This window comes from Lontra canadensis, unplaced genomic scaffold, assembly GCF_010015895.1.
Source record: "Lontra canadensis isolate GAN:19392208 unplaced genomic scaffold, GSC_riverotter_1.0 scaffold51, whole genome shotgun sequence".
In the NCBI taxonomy this organism is placed as follows: domain Eukaryota; kingdom Metazoa; phylum Chordata; class Mammalia; order Carnivora; family Mustelidae; genus Lontra; species Lontra canadensis.
Window position 1 is genome coordinate 14177624 of NW_022631045.1, and position 23351 is coordinate 14200974.

Here is a 23351-nt window from a genome sequence, read left to right on the forward strand (position 1 = left end):
CGCCCCAAAGATTTTATTTATTTATTTGACAGAGAGAGAGGGATCACAAGTAGGCAGAGAGAGAGGGGGAAGCAGGCTCCCCTCTGAGCAGAGAGCCTGATTCGGGGCTCGATCCCAGGACCCTAAGATCATGACCTGAGCCCAAGGCAGAGGCTTAATACCCTGAGCCACACAGGCGCCCCAAAACTAGCTATTAAAAGAATCAAAATATAATCTGTATCTTCAAAACTAGTATAGAGGAGAGTAATATAGAAAAGTTTGTCAATGTAACAAAAGGTTAGAAAAGAAGAGGGGAAGGAAATGACAAATGAAAGCAAACAAAAAACACAAAATCAAGCTAAAACATAAAGCCAAGTATGTCAACAATGACATTTATTATATTAAACTAATTAGGAGGCAGAGGTTATCACAGGACAAGAAGCATATCAACCAGCTACATGCATTTTATAAGAAGCACATTATAATGAAACCACACAGAAATAATGAAAATAAAATTTAAAAATACACATTAGCAAAATCCTAAAAAATATAAAATAATTGAAAAGTTGTAATAGCACTGTCAGTATCCAACAAAATAGAATTTAAGACAAACAGTTTTAATAGGGACAAAAATTAAAACACATAATGTAAAAAGGGAGGAGTATACTACCAAACTGATAGAACAATCATAGTTTCTATGTATTTCAAGTACATCAAAATGAGGTAGAAATTTGAGGAGAAATAATCATAGCCACAAACCCAGCTGAAGATTTTAATGTACTTCCATCCAGAAGTGATAAGGGGTGGGGGAGGCTATAGAGCAGTTTCACAAAAAAAAATGTTTTAAGCTTGATAATTATAGAGAACATATGTGCCCCTGGAATAATAAGAATATGCATATTTTCAAGTACATGTGTAACAATCATAAAATTGACCCTGTACTGAATAGCAAAGGGAGTACCAATTAACTTTTTTAAATCACTAAAATTCAGTTGATGGTCTCTGTCCAAAGTACAAGTAAATTGGAAATTCTGATTTTAGAAAATGATTAAAAAATTCATTAGTCAGAAACTTCAAATTTGACTCATACCATTAAGAAAATGAATAAGAAAACCCAGACAGTGAGAAAATAATTGACAAAATATAGATATCTAACAAAGAACTGGTGGCAAGGATATATAAATAATGCCTATGACTCAAAAACTACCAAGACACCACATACACCCATTAGATTGGCTAAATTTTTTAAAAGAGACCATTCCAAGTGTTGGTAAAGATGTAGAGCAACTAGAACACTTAGGCACTATTTTGGGGGATATAAAATGGCCCAATAACTTTGGGAAATAGCTTGGCAGTTTTTTAAAAAACTAAACATTCATCTACCACACAACTCAGGCATTCTATTCCTATGGTTTTACTCATGAGAAATGAAATTTATGTCCACACAAAGACATGTACATAAATATTCATAGCAACTTTATTTATAATAACCAAATACTAGAAACAACCCAAACATCAGTCAGTAGATGAATATATAAATAAATTGTGGTATATCTATATAAGGAATACTACATAGCAATAAAGAGGAATGACCTATTGATACCTATTGATTTGGATGAATCTCAAAATTATTATCGAAGAGTAGGGTTCCCAGGGAAACCTAAAAAAGATTTGTGGATTTGGCTTTTGTCAAATAAAGTGAATAGCAGTAAGATTTGTGGAGCCCTCCAGATTTTCAAAAGAAATATTTATGCAGAAACATAACCAGTTTGGACCCAAAGGGACACAGACAATCCTAACTGAAAAGAGCCTGCCGGACTCCAAAATTCTACAGGCAGGAAGCAGGTTGAGAAAATTCTCTCCTCCCTTCCCTCTTTCCCTTCTTTATTTCTTAGGCAGGTTGGTTATGGAAAAATAAACAAGTAAGACTAGATAGAAAAATACTGGAAAAGGAGAGCATTTAAGGGAACTATCCTTCCAAAATAATAATTCATATTATAAAAAACATGTTTATAATACAATAATTGTACTAGAAAGAATGAGTTGGATGCAAGTATATATAAAAATGTAGTATATCATAGAAATGACATTTCAAGTTGTTAGAAAAATGAAGATTTTCCATAAATGTTGTTGGAATAAGTAAGGAGTTATTTAGAAAAAAGTAAAGCTGGAGCCATACTTTGCAGGGTAGTATAAGTGAAATTCAAGAGGAACATATTATTTAACTAACTAAAAACTAAATCATAAAAGTACTAAAAAATACTGGTATCATTTCTTATAATTGGTAAACCTAACTAGGTAAAAATGAGAAATTTCTACATGGCACAAGCCACTATAAATAAAATCAAAAGGCAAACAAAAAGCTGGGGAAAATATTCTAGAGTCATATTATAGATAAAAGATCAATTTCCCTAAAATGCAAAACTTTCCCCAAATCAACAAAATGTTAATAGTCTAGGGATGCCTGGGTGGCTCAGTGGGTTAAGCCGCTGCCTTCAGCTCGGGTCATGATCTCAGGGTTCTGGGATCGAGTCCTGCATGGGCTCCTTGCTCGGCAGGGAGCCTGCTTCTCTCTCTGCCTCTGCCTGCCTCTCTTCCTGCTTGTGTGCTCCCCCTCTCTCTCCTTCTCTCTGACAAGTAAATAAATAAAATATTTTTTTTAAAAAAATGTTAATAGTCTAATTTTTTTAAGATTTTATTTTTTTATTTGACAGAGACACAGTGAGAGAGGGAACACAAGCAGGGGGAGTGGAAGAGGGAGAAGCAGGCTTCCCGCTGAACAGGCAGCCCAACACAAGGCTCGATCCCAGGACCCTGGGATCAAGACCTGAGCCAAAGGCAGACGCTTAACAACTGAGCCACTGAGGTGCCCCAGTTACCTAATTTTTTAAACAGTTAAGGCTATGAATAAATTTTCCCCAATGAGGGAGTAAAGATGGATATTAAGCATATGGAAAGACAACCTTACTCAAAAAGAAATGCTAATTAAAACTAACCTGAAACCTCATTTTGAACCTATCAATTGTGCAATGATCCATAAGTTTGGTAACACACTAAGCAAGAAAACGTGCAAGTAGGCAGGTACTTCCATACTCTTCAGTGGAAGTGTCCATAGGTGTAACCTCTGTGAAGGACAGCTTGACAATAGCCAATTACAAACATCCATATTATTTGACCTCATACTTGACTTTCCTGGGTATTTAAACTGCATGTATACTACTATTTGTATATCATGATGGGTATTAAGGCTACAGTGGTAAGTGATAGAAGAAAATTGCAGGATAGCATGTATGTTAGGAAACTGTATAAAAAAAGAAAAAATACATACATATAAAGATCTACATATTGGCTTACAGTTTAATGGAATTCCTCAGGAGAAATGTGCACAGGAGGCATATCCGATTGGTTGATTCTAGAAGGGGAATTGTGTGCCTGAGGTAAAGAGATAGCAAGAAGACTATGAAAAGAGTATAACTTCTGAATTTGAAGCCATGTGAGGGTATTACCTATTTAAAAAGTAAATTATAAAATTTTTAAAATTCAAAGGATTCCAAATTTTAGAACTAATAAAAGAGTTCAGTAAGGTTACAAAATACAACATCAGTAATGTTCCATATGCTAGTAGTAGCCAAGTTGAAACACAGTGAAAGAAAAACAGCTCCATCAATAATGACAACAGCAACAACAACCAAGGTAAGTGGTACCTCTGTTGTGAATAAAATTACAAAAATGCCAAAGGATATTTTAAGAAAAGACATAAAGAGACACCGAGCTATACTACATTCATGGACGTTCCGATTTATGATTGTCAAGATGTCAAATCCTATAAATTAATCAACAAATGTAATCCCATTTTCAGAATCCCAACAAAGTTTCTCATGACACTTTACAAGAAAATGCAAAGATAATGTGGTAAGTAAAGGGCAACAACAGCTAAGATAATTTTGAAGAAAAAGATATGGAGACTAGAAGCAGGTATGGGACTACGCCTACCAGATACCAAAAGATATGGTAAAGGCACAGTAATTTAAGACGGAATATCACTCATGCTGAGATAGGAAACGATGTCATTGGGAAAGAACAGAGAGCCCAGAAACAAACCCTTGTGTGAGTGAAACTTGGTCTCCTCAGCTAGGTCTGAGACTATTGTCCATATCTCAGCAATAGCATTTTAACTTTCCACCAGTGCTTCATTCAGGTATCCAGACAGGACCTACTTACGTATCATCATCATCAGATCTTGGTTGTTCCTCATCTACTTCAATGCCAGAGGCCATTTCCATATTCCCCTCATCTTCTTTAGGAAGCCTTTGTTCTAATGTTCCCACTGTTAAAGAAATAACAGAGAGATTAAAGTCTCCCAGCCTATGTACACGATGTGGGGTATTTATCCCAAAACCCGTACTGGACATCACCCATGAAGGTAAACCTTCAAATTGTTTCCATTAAAACAGAGATGATGTCAGGTTTTTTCCTACATAACTTCAACCTCGCGGCAGTCAAGAGCAATGTAGAGACAGACTTTCCTAAAATCTCAAAAGCTAAAAGAGTTCACAGAAGAATTAAAAATGCTGGCTTCAAAACTTTGTCAGCATAGTCTATGTCTAGCCTACTTTCAGCCCCCACTTTGGGAATTTTGCTACGCATGTCTATATTAGTTGTTTTTTCCGGAATAAACCATCAGTAACTTGGTAGTTTAAAACAGTAGCCATTTATGGAGGTCTCTATTCTGCCATTAGGCAGTTTGGGCTGGGCTTAGCTGGCTCGCTCCTTCCAGTCTCTGTTGGACCCAGTCACCCATGTGCAGTCACTTGCCAGAGCAGCTGGAGGAAGGCTGGCTGGCCTGCTATGGCCTCTCTTGGGATGGCTTGTCTCTCTTTTCCACTTGTCTCTCATTTTCCAGCAGGCCAACTGGGGCTAGCCGAGAGATAGACAGGTTTCCAAAAAAAAAAAAAAAGAGGCAAAAGCTCCTTGAATACTCCGATCTGGCACACCACTGCTTCTATTCCTTTCTTCTCAGGCACACAAATCACAACAGCCAGTTGAGATCCAAGCGGAGGGGAAAGAAGCCATTTAATGCTGGAGGAGCTGCAAAGTCATGTTGCAAAGGGCAGGGATACAGGGAAGAGCAAAGCATGTGCTCATTTTGGTCACCTACCAGAATCTGCCTCCCCCGCCTGCACTCTGCAACCAAGTGGTTCCTACTGGGCTAAACTGCGTTTCACGTTAGTCTCCAGGAAAAAAAACAAAACAAAACAAAAAATCCTTACCCACTGCTAACAAGTGGGATTAGAAATAGGAACTTTTCTCCAAAGATGAAATTCAAACATTTAAAGTGCGCCTATTTTTTTGGTAAGCTGACTCTTCGTGGACAAACTATAAGTAGAAATTTTACCACACTGTACTTAAATATTTCTCTATTTCTAATAATATGTGTCATCCCAAATCATAGCCTATATTATTTCCTACACTGCATTATAAAATAAATGAGTTGACTGATGTTTCTCATCTGTGAGGGAGTCTGGCTACTTAATAGCAGCTTGAGTACTCTAGTTGGTGTGGGAATCATAGTTTTTGTTTTTCTGTTTTAGGAAGACAATTTTAGGAGGCTTTTATTTTTTGTTTAACAGGATAGGAGAAAGAATGAATGGCTAACTATAGAAATGTAAATCAGCTGTTATTGGGGTATGCATCTATGATATTACCAAGGCAACCATGTGGCCTGAAAACTTACACAAGAAAAATGGAGGTTACCTTCCCACCAAGGATGCCCTTGGAGTGGTTAAACTGTAAACAAACTTACTGACCTGAATTAATTATGCACACATTAAAAAAAAAAAATTTGTCCTTATAGTAAGAGTGTAGTTTTTACTAGTAAAAATCATCGAAGAGGATTTTACAAAGTCTTCCTATCTTAAACTTAAAGTTAGGATAAATTAAATAGGTAGTTGATAAAGTTTCACTTTTAACGGAATGCAGGGCTCGAAACATGAAAGCAATTTATTTTCAAGGAGTTGGAAGTTTAAGCTAAACAGTGATGGAGGACCTATGAATAATGCTTAAATGTATGACCAATAGCTAATCCTTGAAAACCTTTATACACTGTGTCTGTTATTCCTGCAGTCAAAGTTATTAAAACTTACACACGCAGGAAGTCTTCATGAAAAGTCTACACAGTCTTAAGAATTATTTTTCACATTATAATTTCCCTCTCCAACTTAACGGCAATATGACTATTGGTAATCACATGCCTTTGCATAAAGTAATACTAAAAACGTGCTATGGTTTCATGTTCATTCATAAAGATGATGGCCACCTGCTAAGTTCTAGGCACTAGGGACAGAGAGAGATGAAACAGTGTGGTAATCAAGACAAAGCTCTTGTAAGCTTAGGGTCTAGTGGGGAAGAAAGATAATAAGAATCAGAAATTAAAGTGAACATTATTTTTATGATCAGAGAATTACAGTGTCTTGTGGGGTATTAAGCAGCAAAGCCAAGCCTACAGTGATGCAAGGGAAGCTTGCTCAGATCTTTCTTAATCATTTAAAACAGTGGCTCCCCAACCGTGGAACACAGGAAATAGTTTGAGATCCAGGTTTTTCATACAATCACTAAAAATTCAAATAAAAATACTGCATCCTTTTATGACCTGAATTTAAAAGATAAATATAGTGATGAAATGTCACTATTTCATGCATTTAACAAAAATATTTGAATATGAACAAATTTGAGTATGAGACTGAATGACTATGAAATTGTGAGAAGCAGCTGACAGAAAAGGCAGGAAGGGATGCCTGGGTGGCTCAGTCGGTTGAGCATCTGTCTTTGGCTCAGGTCATGATCCCAGGTCCTAGGATCAAGTTCTACCTTGGGCTCCTTGCTCAGCAGGGAACCTGCTTCTCCCTTTGCCTACCACTCCCCCTGCTTGTGCTTGCTCTCTCTCTCTCTGGCAAATAAATAAAATTAAAAAAAGAAAAAGGCAGGGAGAGACTAAACAAACTTGAAGACTTCCTAGAATTGTTTTGGTTTGAAGAGAAGTATATTAATATGGTGACAGGGTCTTCCACTCACTCATGCAAAAAAGAGCACTTAAGGATCTACGTCATTCCAGACCCCTTTACAAAGCCCCATCAGGTAGTACAGGGAAAACCAGGGAGAGAAGGATACCCACACTTCACCACCTCACCACCCACTATGACACATAGTGACAGAAATGGGAGGAGGTTCACCAGAGGGAAATCTTGCAGGAGGAATTATCCTGGCAAAAGGAGGCCGGCATTCTAAGCCGAGGGAGGAGCATCTGCTGAGGGAGAAAAACTAGCAAGCCTAACATTGCAAAGGGCCATGCCAGTCTTCAGAGTCTGCAAGAGACTGATTTTATCCTGAGGGTAAGAGGGCATCTTTGGCAGGATTTTAAGCTGAAAGGAGATTTGGTCCATTTTAGGTAGATTATCCAGCAAGGCTGCAAAGGGTAGAGCTAAAGTAAGAAAAGATGACCAGGGACAGGAAGTCAAGAGGCCAACCATAGTTAGACGCAGAGCACAGCTGGAGTTGGGGGAGCGCAGCACCCTAGCAGGCTGTAAAAGAAAACATCTGTACCCTCCTTTGAATGCACCTTGGGAGGCACATTCCTATTTCCAATCTCACTTGACAGATAAATTGCTCATATATGCCCAATGTAAAACCATCCATATAAAGATACAGAAGTTCATGAATGAATTAATTTGGCATGACAGACCAAATGAAGACTTTCCTTTGACTCTTTCTAAGACACACAGGAACAAATTCAAGAAAAAACATCAAAGCCACCAAGTATGTCCCCGTCTCAGTGTCTTGAGAAATGAATGCCATCCTTCACACCTGCCCTAGGGTTCCAGCCCTTGGCTTCCAGGCCAACCCAGGTCAGCCCAAAGGTTCCTCCTCACCACCTCCAGCCCCATCCTTAGGGACAAGGCTTGTATCCCAGGATGGAAGGGAAGGAAGCAAACAGACAAAACACGGCTTCTTGGGGCACCTGGGTGGCTCAGTGGGTTAAAGCCTCTGCCTTCGGCTCAGGTCATGATCCCAGGGTCCTGGGATTGAGCTCCGCATCGGGCTCTCTGCTCAGTGGGGAGCCTGCTTCCCCTCCTTTCTCTATCTGCCTACTTGTGATCTCTGTCAAATAAATAAAATCTTTAAAAAAAAACAAACACGACTTCTTGTAATTTGAATGTAATAGAAAGAGGGTCCCAAGGGCAGTTTCTTCCTTTCTTCCTCTCTCTCCCCTTAACTTTTAAGCAACAGCATGGTAACTGATAGAAGTCGCAAGAGTGAAGGATTTCGAAGGACTTTATATACTCAGGAACCCTGGGCCCCTTGCCTGCTCCTAGATTTCAGTCCAACCGGTTTTCTCAGAGTCTGCCACAGGCCTGTGTATCTGCAAGTCCTCCCCTCCCAACACATTCATCCTTCTGGACATTCTTGGAAGACTTTTACACAGATTTCCCAAAGATTGTGGAGTTTAGGCTTCACAAGCCGGCAGACCCACTCTTGGGCAATCATACTTCTCTTACATTATCCTCAGGGTGGTACATATTTTTGTATTGTTCCTTAACTTTGTAAGTACTTAACAGCCTCCATTACGCCTAGTTTGTATCTCTGCCTCCTTATTGCCTCAATCTCGCATTCTTGAAACATGGGTCCCTAAGCGCTGCACACTGCACGCCTTCCCAAGACAAAATCCCCACGACATGAATTCCCTCAACCTTGGGAAAGGATGGTTGGCTTCCCATAAACACCAGCATCATCTTGCAAAAAGTCAGAGATAAAACAAAACAAAACCTTCCCCGAAGCCCAGAAACTATATGACGATGTATTTTCATTGCCTATAGAATAGCAATTTGAGCCTGTCGAGTAGCTGTCAGAAACATACTGCCAGGTAGAGCTAAGCAGTACCCGCTTACCACCTACAAAGCCACTTGCCCTATTCACTTTCATCAGTTGTCAACTGATCCGTTAAAGTAAATTACCCCCATTCTTCTGGGGAGCTCCAGTCTTGGGTTGCTGGCATTTGGAACAGACTTGGACAAGGCAAATCAGCTTCTGAAGAGGCTGAGCCCTTTCCAGTTCTCTGTCCAGGCTGAAGGTATTTTTACCCCCTGTCCAAATTCACAGGGCTCTGATAACAGTACCCAGGGGACTGGTTATGTTCTTAAAAATAAACTGCGTACCCCATTCGCCCTCGTGGGCAGAAAACGAGCTACTTGTCAGACGTGCTGCAGCCCAAGCACTCATTAAAGCTCCAGGCGCTTCATGCCGCCACCGTCTCCTGTTTTCTGGAATGCCTGAGGTCACCATCCCTTGGCCACCTGAGGAGGAGACTGTGTTACTGGAAATAAAAATGCTTCATCTGGCTTCTTATAAAATCACAGAACGTGAGAACCTTGGAGGTAGCTTGATCCCACCCCTCGTGTTACCAGTAAGAAAATGGAGATAGAGAATATTTTAGTGACTTACGTCACACGGCTAATGGGCATGAAAGTCCCTTGCTTTGCAAACACTTTAGTGTGTCAAATTTTCTATTCTACCTATTTTAAACTGGTCTCACCGGCTTAGAATGGATTAAATTGCTACATTTGCAAGCCCTTTCTTGCAAGTTTGAGGCCTTCAGTGTTTTGTAATGGTACAAATGTAAGTCAGTTCACACACTTATAAATGTCAGTGATACACTTGCATTTTCCAATTTATAAAAGGGGTATAAATTTTACTTCTCCCCCAGCCCCATGTTATCAAGAGAAACATAGGAAATAAGTAATAAAAGTCCTTACCATCTGTAAAAAGAACACCCAGATGTTGCTGTGAACTTCTCTTATGCAAAGACTATGCCAGAAGCTCAAATGTAAATGGAGGAATTTCGGTGGGAAATATCATATTCTAAACACTCTTAACATTTAAATAGCACATTGGCGTACAAAGCAACTTTATATTTATTTTTGTACTGCTAACTCTAAACCTTGTGGGATAGCTATTATCTTAATTCGGATTTTATTGATGGAAAAAAACAACCCCCTCCAAGAAATTCCAAGGAAATAATTGGGCTAGCATGGAAGACAGGTCAAGCCAACCACTCCTCCTTAGACCATCTCCCTCAACTGCAAGGGAGGTGGGATTCTAGATCTTTCCTCCTTTATATTCTCATATCTGGGGTGGTCAGTTGTCTAGGATACTTAGCAGGCAAGTTTCTCAGGAGGTGAGGGAGATACCAAAACATTATCTTTGGAAGATATTTGATATCAAATCTATAGGGATTGTACTGAAAAGAGAACTATGGAATTAGGGTGTGGATTCACTCTCAGGCCCAGTGGAGCAGATAGAGGGTACGTCACCCGCTGTCATCATCTCCAGCAGAGTCCGAGGAGCTTGCGTGTCCCACCGTCTCCTGCTCTCTGCAGCAGAGCCAGGGTCTTGAATGAACAACTCTGGGTATGAGAAAATAACTCATTAATTTAAAAGCAGTCAAAGCACAACTAATTGCACCAAAGAGTTCTTAGGAAATCCAGAAGTCGTTCACCTGTGGGTGCCCTCAAAAACAGAGAAATTACCAACTTATTCTAATATACATTGTTACAGACTGAATGCTATGTCCAACCTCTCCCCAAACTCCTATGTTGAAATCTTAGGAGGTGGTGGGGTCTTTGGGGGAGTGATGAGGCCTTGAGGGTGGAACCCTCAGGAATGGGCTTCGTGCTCTTATAAAAGAGACCCCACGTGGGGCACCTGGGTGGCTCAGTGGGTTAAAGCCTCTGCCTTCAGCTCAGGTCATGATCCCAGGGTCCTGGGATCAAACCCCACATTGGGCTCTCTGCTCAGCAAGGAGCCTGCTTCCCTTCCTCTCTCTCTCTCTGCCTGCCTCTCTGCCTACTTGTGATCTCTGTCAAACAAATAAATGAATACATCTAAAAAAAAAAAAAAAAGAGACCCCCACAGAGCTCCTCACCCTTTCTGCTAAGTGAGGACATAGCGAAAACATGGCAGTGGGCCCTCACCAGACACCAAATCTGTCAGCACTATGCTCTTGGACTTTATAGCTTCCAGAACTATGAGAAATAAATATTTGTTGTTTATAAGTCACAGAGTTAATGGCATTTTGTAAAGCAGCCCAAACGGACTAAGACAGACTATAACTTACAAGACTAAAATTATCAACAGGTTTAAAAATTGTTTCACTTTTATTATTAACATTTGAGTAACCAGGTAATATATCTAAATGCAAACAAGTATTAGTAACAAGAATGGACACATTCTGTGAGGCATCTCTGAGCATTTTACTTCAGTTTCCATAGAAATGCAATCAATTGTTACCTTTTTCTTTTTAAGTTTTATTTATTTGAGAGACAGAGTGAGAGTCAGGGGTTGGGGGGTGGCAGAAGGAGAGGGAGAGAGAAACCCAGACTCCACGCTGAGCACAAGACTGGGTCTCATGACCCTGAGATCAGATCTGACAAGGAAACTGAGTTGGCCACTCAACTGACTGTACAGCCAAGACACCCTGAGTTCTGTTATCTTAATTTTAAAAATCTTTTTCTTTATTTATTACAATGTCTCAATATAAGACATATGAAAATCACCCATAATCTCACCATCTAGAGACCATGAAAATTTCAAAACTTTCCCCTTGAATATAGTTTGTTTTGAAACAAAAAATGGACCTCACACCATGTGCAACTTTCATAACTTGCTCTTTCCAATGAGCAACATTATCATACCCACCTTATTAACCACTGTTCTTTACAACCATTTTATTTTAAGATTTTTATTTATTTGACAGAGAGATCACAAGTAGGGAGAGAGGCAGGCAGTGGGGGGGCGTGGGGGGGAAGCAGGCTCCTTGCTGAGCAGAGAGCCTGATGCGGGGCTCGATCCCAGGACCCAGAGATCATGACCTGAGCCGAATGCAGAAGCTTAGTCCACTGAGCCACCCAGGTGCCCCCTATACAACCATTTTAAGGCAATTACAGTATTCTGTTTCATGAGCGTATTATAATTTAATTTTTCATGGTTGGGCATTTTGTTTTCTAGCCATTTTTCACTATTATAAATAATACTATAAATGAAATCACTGCAGCTAAATGTTTATGGACGTTCATGATTTTTACTCTAGATAAACTATTGAAAGTGACAATTCTAGGAGCTAGTATTAATTACTTCACCAAAGCTTTTCCCTACTTAAGTGGAATCTATTACTAATTTGTTCATGATTGTGCTCCATGTATTTTGAATAGCTAGTTCTTCCTTATCCAAAAAAACAAAACAAAACAAAAACCCCCACAAAACAAACTCACCTATATTTTCTTTTACTTCATTTTCTTTTTTTTTAAAGTTTTTATTTAAATCCCAGTTAGTTAACATACAGTGTAATATTCGTTTCAGGTGTGCAATATGGCAATTCATCAGTTACACACCCAGTGCTCATCACATTAAGCCCTCCTTAATCCCCATCCCCTATTTCACCCACGCCCACCACCTCCCGTCTGGTAACCATCAGTGTGTTCTCTATAGTTTCTTGGTTCTGTTTCTTGGTTTACTTCTCTCTCTCACTCTTTTTGTCCCCTTCGTTCATTTGTTTTGTTTCTTAAGTTCCACATATGAGTGAGAACATATGACATTTGTCTTTCTCTATTTCATTTAGCATAATACTCTCTAGCTCCACCCATGTCATTGCAAATGGCAAGATCTCATTCTTTCCGATGACTGATATTCCACTGTATATATAAGTATGCCACATCTTTATCCATTCCTAAGTCTATGGACACTTGGGCCATTTCCATAGTTTGGCTATTATAGATAATGCTGTTATAAGCATTGTTATAAGCATTGCATGTCTCCCTTTGAATTAGTATTTTTGTACCCTTTGGGTAAATTCCTAGTAGTACGATTGCTGGATCATAGGATAGCTCTATTTTTAACTTCTTGAGAAATCTCCATACTGTTCTCCAAAGTGACTACACCAGTTTGCATTCCCACCAACAGTGCAAGAGGGTTCTCCTTTCTCCACATCTTTGCCAACACCTGTTATTTCTCTTCTTGTTGGTTTTAGCCATTCTGACAGGTGTAAGGTGACATCCATTGTAGTTTTGATTTGCATTTCCTGATGACCAGTGATGCTGAGCATCTTTTTATGTATCTGTTAGCCTCTGTCTGCTTTGGGAAAATATCTATTAATGTCTTCTGCCCATTTTTTAAAAAGATTTTATTCATTTATTTGACAGACAGAGATCACAAGTAGGCAGAGAGGCAGGCAGAGAGAGAGGTGGAAGCAGGCTCCCTGCTGAGCCGAGAGCCCGACACGGGGCTCCATCCCAGGACCCTGGAATCATGACCTGAGCTGAAAGCAGAGGCTTTAACCCACTGAGCCACCCAGGTGCCCCATTCTGCCCATTTTTAAATTTGATTTTTCATTTTGGTGGGGGGTTGAGATTTTTAAGTTCTTTATATATTTTGGAAACTAACCCTTTATCAGATACGTCATTTGCAAATATCTTCTCCCATTCCATAGGTTGCCATCTGAGTTTGATTGTTCTTTTAATTCATTTTCTAATATAGAAATTTATTTTTATATATAAACTCTTTGGTTCTTTAAAAATGTATGTTGTTGTATCATTATATTAGGTCTGATTTCACAATTTTTCCCAAATTGTTAACCAACTGGCCTAGCAGCATTTATTTGACTGAGCCTTTCTTTCCCACTGACTTTGATGTAACTTTCAACATACACCAAATAACTATCCACCCTAGGGTTTGTTTCTAAACTATTTCTTCTTCTCACTGATTTTCTGATGCTAGTGTCATATTGTTTTATAATTTATAGAATATATTTTGATATTTGAAAGTGTTTGTGCCCCTTCACTGCTCTTCTTTTCTAAATTTGTCTGCTTAAGAGTCTCCAAGATTCTCCAATATGCCAAGATGTCTCCATTTTTTTGTGGCTTTGATGATTTTGATTGAAAATGACAAAATTCCATATATTTATTTGGAAAGAATATTTCTGGTACATGACAATGTATGTATCCCCATTTATTCACGTGATCTGTAAATACTTCAGTAAGTTTTCATAGTATTCTTCACATGCTCTACATAATCCTTGTAAAGTTTATTCCTAAATTATATATGAACACACACACATTTGCTGCTGTTACTGGAGATGAGATCTGAAAACCAAATGGCAAAAATATTTGCAATACATATTACAGGTAAAGCTTTAACTTGAAGAGTCTTATAAAGGAAAAAAAATAAATGCCATTTTCAGTGGATAAAGGGATGAAAGTTAAGAGCCCATAATTCACAAGAGACATAAGATGGCCAAATCCTAAGGAAAATTATTTTCAACGTGAATTATAAGAATGCAGACAAGTTAAAAGACAATTTTCAGTATGAAACGGAGATCATTTTAATTAAAAAAAAGGGGGGCAGCTATCTCTTTTGAGACCTATAACTCGTGATCTCCTCTTCCCAGCAAACTTACACAAAGAATAACTCTGGAATTCATCACTTTCACTGGAACTTTCGCTCAGGCCACTAAGGGATCCTGGTGGCCAAAACGTTGGCTGTTTGTTATTCAACCCACCTCACTTGGCCTTTCTCTTCTAGTTAATGCTGCCAACCCTGCACCTTCTTCTAGAACTTCCTCTCCTCCTTTGGCTTCGCTCTCTCCGGATTTCCCCAAACCTTGTCTAAACATTGCTAAGGTCTGTCCTAAGCTCCGTTTCCTTCTCACTCTAGTCCCTCTGCCTAGGTATTTTCAACTATTGCTAAGGCAATTATGATAATACCTTGTGTATGCTAAGGAAACCTTGATTTGCCCCAGAGCTTAGGTCTCACATAGCTAGCATCTTCTAGGCATCTCCATCTGAGGCTCATAAAGACCTAAACGCCAGTATGTCCCAAATCTAGAGTGTTAAACTATGTCCCCTCACCTTCCTCTGCATGATGTGTGTGCCTGTTTGGTTGGTGACAGCTTCATCCATCTGGATTAGAAAACAAGAGGGTCTTTGACCTCCTTCTCTTCCTCAACCCCCATACTCAGTGGTCTGCACTTAGTGTCTATTCTCACCACACTGCTCTGCCGTACGCACCTGTTATGTCCCACCTGGACTGCTATCCTCCTGCCATTAGTCCTGCCACCCCACGCCCTCCTGACACTGCGGCCAGCACGAGCTTTCTCCATCACAGATAGGAGTTAATTCCCGTTGACCAAAGGTCAGCACACAGGGTAGAGCCCAAGCTCCTTAGCAGGCCAGGCTCTGTAGGAGTGGGTACCTCCCTGGCTTTAGCCAGCTGGTGCTCTAACGATGATTAGCATTTGGGCTCAGCAAACATGTTTTGTGCCTCCTTTCTTTGGCTCACAACCCCACAGTGATGTTGAAGGCGGACCCAGTTTTCATTCATCTTTGAGATCCCCACCACCTAGTACAGTCTGTGCACCTGGGAGAATCTCCATAAGATGCCTGCTGAACTGAATGAAGGTTTTTCCAGATGGAAATGAGGTGAGATGGATTATTCCAGGAAGAAGAACCTGAGCCAAGCCAGGGTGTATAAGTGCTCACACAGCTCTATGAGAGAGGGGTGCTCCGGGAGGCTGTCTGGATCCCATCATCAGTGGGAAGAAAGGGGGGTGCTGGGGCAGGAAAGGAGGGTCACCACAGGATCAGGCTCCACAGCGTTAAATAAGATAATATGTGGAATGGACAATGGGGAATCCTGCTGGCATTACCCAAAAAAATTGAAGTAGAAGACTAATATAACAAGCTAACTCCAGCAGCCATTTAGAGAATGAAGGGGGAGATACTAGAGAAAAGAAAACACATAGGAGAACAAGGCAGTATGGTGAGAGGCAAGAAAAGAGCAAATTAGAAATAGCATTTATTAAGCACCAATATGTGCCAGGTGTTTATATATCAAATTTCACTTTCGTCCCCCAATAAACCTGTGTGGCAAGTCCTGTTATCCCCATTCCTAGAGGAAGCTGAGATTCAGAGCACTGCAGTCACTTGTGGAAGGTCACCTGGTCAGAAAGTGGCAGCGCCAGCTTCCAAACTCCCGTCTGTCTCCAAAGTCCATGCACTCACTTTCTACCACTTTCTACCTCACCACACCGCTGAGAGGTGACAGGGCCCGAAACCACTGGCAGAGGGAACGAAGGAGGAAAACTCCAGAGACATCTGAGGGCAGAGCCCACCCCAGCTGAACAGCAGGTACTGCCAGGCTGCTGCTGGCCGTACCCGCAATAAAAGATCATCGGGAAGGAAGAGCTCTGAAATTCAAGTGGACAAATGCAGAGTGTGCGAGACTAGTGGGACTTGTCCATGGAGCCTTCCAGCAGATAATGAGGAAAAAGGATGGCATGGAGCTGCTGGCTGGGGTCAGCACAGAGCAAGGCCTGGGTCTCAGGTGGCAGAGGACCAGGGGCTCTGCCCAGCAAAGGGACAGTGATGTTGCAGGTGAGTGAGGACGGGGACTGTGATGGACTGCTGGTAAAATATCCCTTCTCATCTCTGGCTTCCAAGGGCCATGACACATACCTGCTTCTGGGCCACAGAGTTCTTCAAATGCTTTGTCTGTATACTCTTCATACTCCTTCACACATTTATATTCCTTAAGCTTCATGCCATCCTCAAAGGTTACAGTTTTATTGCACACATCCATTGCCTAAAGCAAGGCCACAGTGTTTCATGACAAGCCATATTTTTGAGAAAAAAAGTATGTTAAAAATTTTTTGCGTGTTTCCAGTAATGACATTTCCTAAGGCATATGGTAAGTATTCAGTATATGTATATTAAACCAATAAGTTATAGCACTTTATTTTTCTTTAAGATTTTTATTTATTTATTTGACAGACAGAGATCCTAAGTAGGCAGAGAGGCAGGCAGAGAGAGAGGAGAGAGAGATAGGAGGAAGCAGGCTCCCTGCAGAGCAGAGAGCCCGATGCGGACTCGATCCCAGGACCCTGGGATCATGACCTGAGCGGAAGAAAGAGGCTTTAACCCACTGAGCCACCCAGGCGCCCCAAGTTATAACACTTTAAAACTGGAACTATGTTGGAACAAGATAGAAATAGGAGTGTGTTTATTTCTTCTACTTGTCGACAGTGACAAGCACTGATCATGTGGCAAATTGATTTTATCCAGACTTGCTGCCTTCAATATAATTCTCCTGAGGTTCCATCCTACAGAACTCTCAAGGTTGTCTTGTCCACGCCCTGCTTCAGGTGCACAACATTCCCAATATTGGTCCCTAAAACTCCTCCTGACACTCCCTGATCAATACTAAAATGATCACTCTGTTTCAAGCACACCAAAGCATCGAGTAACAAAGGGTGAACATCCTGGAAGATAAAACTGTTGACTCCATCCCTTTATACCACCAGGCCAACCTCAGCTCCTGGCTTCATGGGAGCACTGTGGCTCCATCCCAGAAATAGGCCTCCTTTGATCCTCCTGGTTCTGGGACACCAAGATGCTGAATGCTCAAAGAAGTGAGAGTTCACAGTCACCACTCTGAGAAGTCCCTATGTGACAAAATGGTAGGAAAAATCTCAAAGGTAAGTAGAGCACAGAGGATTCTTAGGGCAGTGAAAATATTCTGTGTGGTACCATAATGATGGATAAAGGTTGTTACGTCAAAACCCATAGAAAGTACAGCACCAAGAGTGAACCCCAATGTGAACTGTGGACTTGGTTGATTATGATGTGTCCATCTGAGCCCATCAGTCGTAACAAATTTTCCACCCCTGTGGGGAGAGACTGTACATATGAGGGGACCAGGAATAGATGGGAAATCTCTGCACCTTGTGCTCTTTTTTGCCATGAACTCAAAACTGCTCTAAAACATGAAATCTATTCAAAACAAAAAATCAGAAAGAAATGATAACATTAAACATTTTTGTGCTAATGAAGAACATGAAAGAAAGAAATTGAGTATCAGATGTGATACAGAACCTATTACATCCACACACATAACTTTTGGTCATTTAAAAAGCAAAGTTAGAGAAGGTGAAATGGAAACACAAATCAGTTGATCTTGATATTTGTTAGCAGGTCTGGTAAAAAGTGGGATTAAAAACGATGTTGAATGCAAGTAATAAAATGAGGTTTGAGTTTACTATACGTGTGTGTTTTATCACTGTGTCAATGAGAGCCCAAGTGCATAATTGAGATTCACCCAAAGACTAGCACAAAGTTATCAATAACTAATTAAGACCTAAATAAATGTGCATGGTTTCAGGATATCTGCTCAGTTTTTTAGGTAAGTATATTAGTTGTTGACTATAATTAAGTCTCTTATTTTAATTTGGCAATGGCAAGAAAGTTAGTATTATGAGGGAAATAATTCCTTTATAAGAGAAAAGTAAATTAAATTGGAATAATCCATCTAAGGGAATAATCTCAATGAAAAGATAATGGGAAGATAAAAAGGCATTTTGGAAGACTGGTTTGAACACTAGAGATCCTTCTAGGAAGATTAAAAAAAATTCTCCCTATATCCTACGGAAATTTTCATTAAATGTGCTATTAAGACACTCATTTTTCTTATACCTGTTAATGGAAATAAATACTTAATGGCATACCTCTTCCTCTTGGAGGGTGTTTTCATCAGAAATACATTGGTTTAAACTAATTTCAAACTTCACCCCTCTCTAGAAGAAAGCAAGGAAAATAATGTTAGTTTAGCAATCCAATAAAAATGTTAAAATCACAACTCCTATTTGGTATTACGCATACTTAAAGCCATTACTCAAACATCACAGAATTAGGCAATTCCATAAAATAGTAGGGGGGAGAATCCTGTAGGCAACCCAGATTGCAAGGTGGGGACCCTCCAGCGAGCCGTTTAATATGACATCATAAGACAAAATGATTATTACCTTAGCTTTACAGTTTTGTTCTAGAACTAAACTTTCCTTTATGTTCTGAACTCTCATTTGTTTCAAGTCTCTTTCAATGTCCTGCAAGTTTAGAAAAAAATTAATATCTAGCATTTAATATTGATCAAACAATTATAGTTTCACAATCCTTGAATTCACAGCATGGTCTATTTATATTATTTGACTTCTGGGTTGAATCCAATAATTAATTTGAGAATAAAAACATGCCTTTGTAAAGGAAAGTCAATAATAATTCACTAAAATCTTGGACACAGCACCCATTAACTTGAAATATTAATACACTGAACAGGGGCATTGCAATGGGGAAAACTCCATAATGTGACAGTGCTTGTCACTCTGGTCCAGTACAATCTAAGCTAATTCAAGAACGCTTTGAAGATTTTACGTATTTAGTTGAGGGAGAGAGGGAGGCAGGGCAAAGGGAAGAGCAGACTCCCCACTGAGCAGGGAGCCCGATGCGGGGCTCTGTCCCGGGACCAGGAGACCATGACCTGAGCTGAAGGCTGACACTTCACCGACTGAGCCACCCTGGCGTCCCCCCGACCACTTTAAAAAAGATTTTATTTATTTAAGAATGTAATTTTGTCTATAGGAGCCCTTCCTTAAGAGGCTTACGATGGTGATCAGGAAAACAAGAAAAGTGCACAGCTCATAATAGTAAAAAGGAAGGTGAAGGCTCTAAAAATTGACAGGCAATTTCAAAGAAGAGAAGACTGTGGGTGGATGACAAGAATGTCAAAGGAGCTCTAAGTTCTGAGCTTTCTCAGGGTCCTGTCCTGGGCCCTTTGCCCTTCTCTTCCTCAGTGCACCGTCTCAGCCATTCCTGTGGAGAGAAGCCCCACCTTTATGCCAGGACTCTGAAATAATTGTCTCCAGGTTTGCTCTTTGCCGCAACCCCCCCCCCTTACCCCGCCACGAGCTGCAGGCTCACATACTCAGCCGCATACTTAGCAACATCTTTACTCTGACATTCATTCCACAAACCCACACTGAGCACCCACCATGGGCCAGACACTGTCCTCCACAGGGCATTAGTGCAGCGAAGGTGACCAAAGGTCCCTGCTGACATGGAACTTACATTTTATTGGAATAAAATGGGTAATCCATGAGGTAAATTAACAACATAACTTCAGAAAGTACTAGGTGGTAAAAGGAAATAAAATAGGGTAATAGCATAGAAGATGAGCACAGGTTGAGAGTAACATGGGAAAAGCCTATCTCGGCATTCGGCGTGACCCCTGGGATGCTGTTGTACCGTGCGTATATGAAGGTCTGGAGAAAGCGTGTTCTGAGCTGGGGGGCAGTGAAGTTGGCACCCTGAATAGGCCTTGAAGCCCTCAGACTTTCTCTCACTCAACTGATGTCCGAAGTGGAACTCTTGACTGCCCCCCACAGCAAGCTTGCTCGCCACTCTTCCCAGTCTTTAGTAAAAGGTACGATCCCTCTCCAGCCAGAAGCATGAGTCTCCTTGGTGTGTGTGTGTGTGCGCATGCGTGTGTTTCAATTCTGTCTTCTAGCCATTTTACACAAGGTCTCTATCATCTCTCCTTGAGAAGTAATTGCTGCCTCATCAGTAGGTACTTAACATACAAGATGTGTTGCCTTGACTCACTATTACCCGTTTGCCCCACAACCCTGGGAAGGCTGTTTTTCTGCCTTGCAAGATCCTGAACTATGAAACAGGACTGTGATTTTGTATCTTACTTTCTTTGTGAGGTTGGCTGTCTGATTGGATTGTGTAGTCTGGTTGTCTCAATTGTAGAAGAAGTGTCCTATTTCTCTATTTTCCTTAAAATACAACCATCTTAGACTCCTGAACCCCGTCCCCCTGACTCAGTCCACTGTAGAGCTCCCCAGCATCAGGTCATGGAAGGTCCCAGGGTTTTTCACAAGGCAAGACACTTTTGGTCATCTCTCAACATGGGTCCCCCTCACCTGCCCTTCACCAAGCCTTTGTGGTACCTTGAAGGTAAAGGTGAAAGACCTCCCAGAAGGGAAAAACCAAAAAGCTTCTTGAGAGCCATGGGATAGTTCATCTCTGCCCAGTTCCCTCTTCCCACCAAAAACACAAGGTTGAAGTGGAAAGACGTTAACCATCAGACTTCTGACCAATGTGTCTGACCCTGACTTGAACATTATCCAGAATGCTGAGCTCTCATACATGCCTGAGAGCAGCTCTCATACTCAGCTGCACCCCGAATTGCCCAGCCAGCTGCTGCAAACAGGGTGCCTGGGCCCCACCCCCAGACCATCTGGGCTGGAGCCCAGGCATCTGAGCTTTTAAGAACCTTCTCGCCCATGGCTCCCCTGCACAGTGAGGGCTGAGAACTTCTGGGCCAGAGGCAGTTCACTGGGAAATGCATTATCACCTCATTATAACCATCACCTGCATACAAGCTCCTTCCTCAGGTGCCTCTTGGTGGATGGGCAGGTCGTTTTTCTTCACTAAATAGGTTTTATGACTTATTTTTGAGTCCTCCTAAAAGTACAAATTATACAGTCAATCGGATTAATTCTTTTTGGGTTCTGAAGTCCACAGTGTGGACCGTGGCCAGTTTTGAATGGGATCTAGTGAGGAAACGCTCTCCTCCCACTGCCCAGGCGCCATCATTGAAAGTGGCTGGAACAGCACCCTCCTTCCAGGTCCCTTCCCCTGTGGCTGCCCTCGGCAATCCCCCACCTGCATCTTTCCTGGTCTCTCTAGAAAAGTCTGCTATCCATCCTTCCTGGACTCGGGTTTCCCATCACAGATGTGCCTTAAAAAGAAGGCTGAGGCTCCTCACCATTAACCAGCCTGTGCTCTGGAGAGAACCATCTCCAACTTTCCCCCTCCAGTGCCACCAGTCCCATGTGGACCTCTGCGTGGTTCCTGCAGAATGCCTTCTCCCTCAGCTCTGCCTCCCCAAATTCCGCTCCTCTTCTCAGGCCAGATTAGACCATGAAAATGCTCTCCTGGCTCATCCTTACTCCTGGGCACGTACAGAGCTTAATTATATTCAGTCTCACTCAATCATCGCTCATACGTGTGTGTCATGTCTTTCCAACTCTTTGTGAGTAGAAGTGCATATGTTAGAAAGAGTAGAGTTTTCAGAATCAGATGTTTACTCCACCTCATAATATCAAAGTGGCTCTGGATGAGTTATTAACCTTCCCTATCACAGGGAGTAAAAGAAGATAATGTGTGTGAAGACTCTGCTTCAAAGCCCAAGTACGTACAGTTGAATTGTTCCCTACGCTCCCTTCACCCATATTCATTCATCTATGTGCCCTCAGGGGTGGGGGAAGGAGAAAGAAATCAAGTCCAGCTGTGTGGGCAATTCCACTGCATGCATTTGAGCTGGGGGCCAGCCGTGTCCTCGGCAGGCCTCGGAACCACTGGCCTCTTACAGGAGGAGTGTTCCAGGATGGTGGTTCTATGGTCAAACATTCGTGTGTTTTTCATGCAACATGGTCTACAGACACAGGCCAGCTATCTCATCTGGAGCTCTACTGAAAAAGCAGTGATCTGAGAGATGGAAGAATGAGTTTCCAATGCGGTGACTTTAAAGAAGTTTCAAGAATCAATCAAGTCGACTGCACTCAAATGTGGCCTTATCCAGACTTTTGAACCTTACCCCTGCATATGAGGCTTCTCCAATATAGCTGAATCCAGTAAATGTTCATCCTGTTCTCTCCCTTATGGGCACAGACTTACTCTCTGCCTCTAATCTGGTTCTGGTGTAAAGCAGCTGCTCTGTCAGTGAGTACTGACTGATTCACAAGGGAGACAATGAATATTTTTAATAATACCCATTCCCAAATGAGAGTCTCAGATGTCCTCACCAGTGTGGGTAGTCTCAAGTAAGCCATTATAAAAGCTTCAATTAAATGTTAGCTTTCCTATTACAAGTTTAGTTAGCTCTCAGTCAGTAGAATCAAGTTTCCTTTAGGAGAAAAATGTATTCACCTCCAGTTCACTCCCCATCTTCTTTCTAATTTCCTTCATGTCATTGTGGTACTGTTGGCGTATTTCCTCTAACTGCTTCCAATATTCCTGGAAGACAATCCCAATCCAAAAATTTTAAATACTGGTGAACAACTGAGCTGAGTAATCTCTACACAGCCTAAGAATTTAAAGGCTGTATGATCAACAGTAAGAATTAGAAAACCCAGTGTCCCTAAAGATGATAACCTGCCTTACATTTCAGCTGCAGTCCTTCCCTCCCTAGGAGTGACAGGGGGCTTTCGGTGATCTCACTTTTATATAAAACCCAAAATGGGTCCATGACATACAATTCCTTTATATATTCCACTTTCACAGGTTGAACTTGGTCCCCCCCGCTTAAAAAAGATACGCTGGAATCCTAACCCCCAGTACCTCGGAACATGACCTTATTTGAGGACACTGTCATTGCAAATGCAGCTAGTTGAGCTAAGATGTGGTCACACTGGAGTCAAATGGGGCCCTAATCCA

The 23351-nt window shown here is 41.1% G+C and overlaps 1 protein-coding gene across 1 annotated transcript in view; it reads right to left on the bottom strand.

Moving 5' to 3' along the window:
- The window catches only part of NEK5 (NIMA related kinase 5), a 59016-nt gene that overhangs the window by 4563 nt on the left and 31102 nt on the right, over positions 1-23351 (bottom strand). The window contains exons 15-22 of the mRNA XM_032874126.1: positions 22845-22931; positions 21285-21377; positions 18878-18958; positions 18581-18649; positions 16536-16662; positions 10344-10436; positions 9189-9326; positions 4201-4306 (exon numbers count right to left, since the gene is read on the bottom strand). Of these exons, the coding sequence (XP_032730017.1) occupies positions 4201-4306; positions 9189-9326; positions 10344-10436; positions 16536-16662; positions 18581-18649; positions 18878-18958; positions 21285-21377; positions 22845-22931 (794 nt within the window). The remainder of the gene's footprint in view (positions 1-4200; positions 4307-9188; positions 9327-10343; positions 10437-16535; positions 16663-18580; positions 18650-18877; positions 18959-21284; positions 21378-22844; positions 22932-23351) is intronic.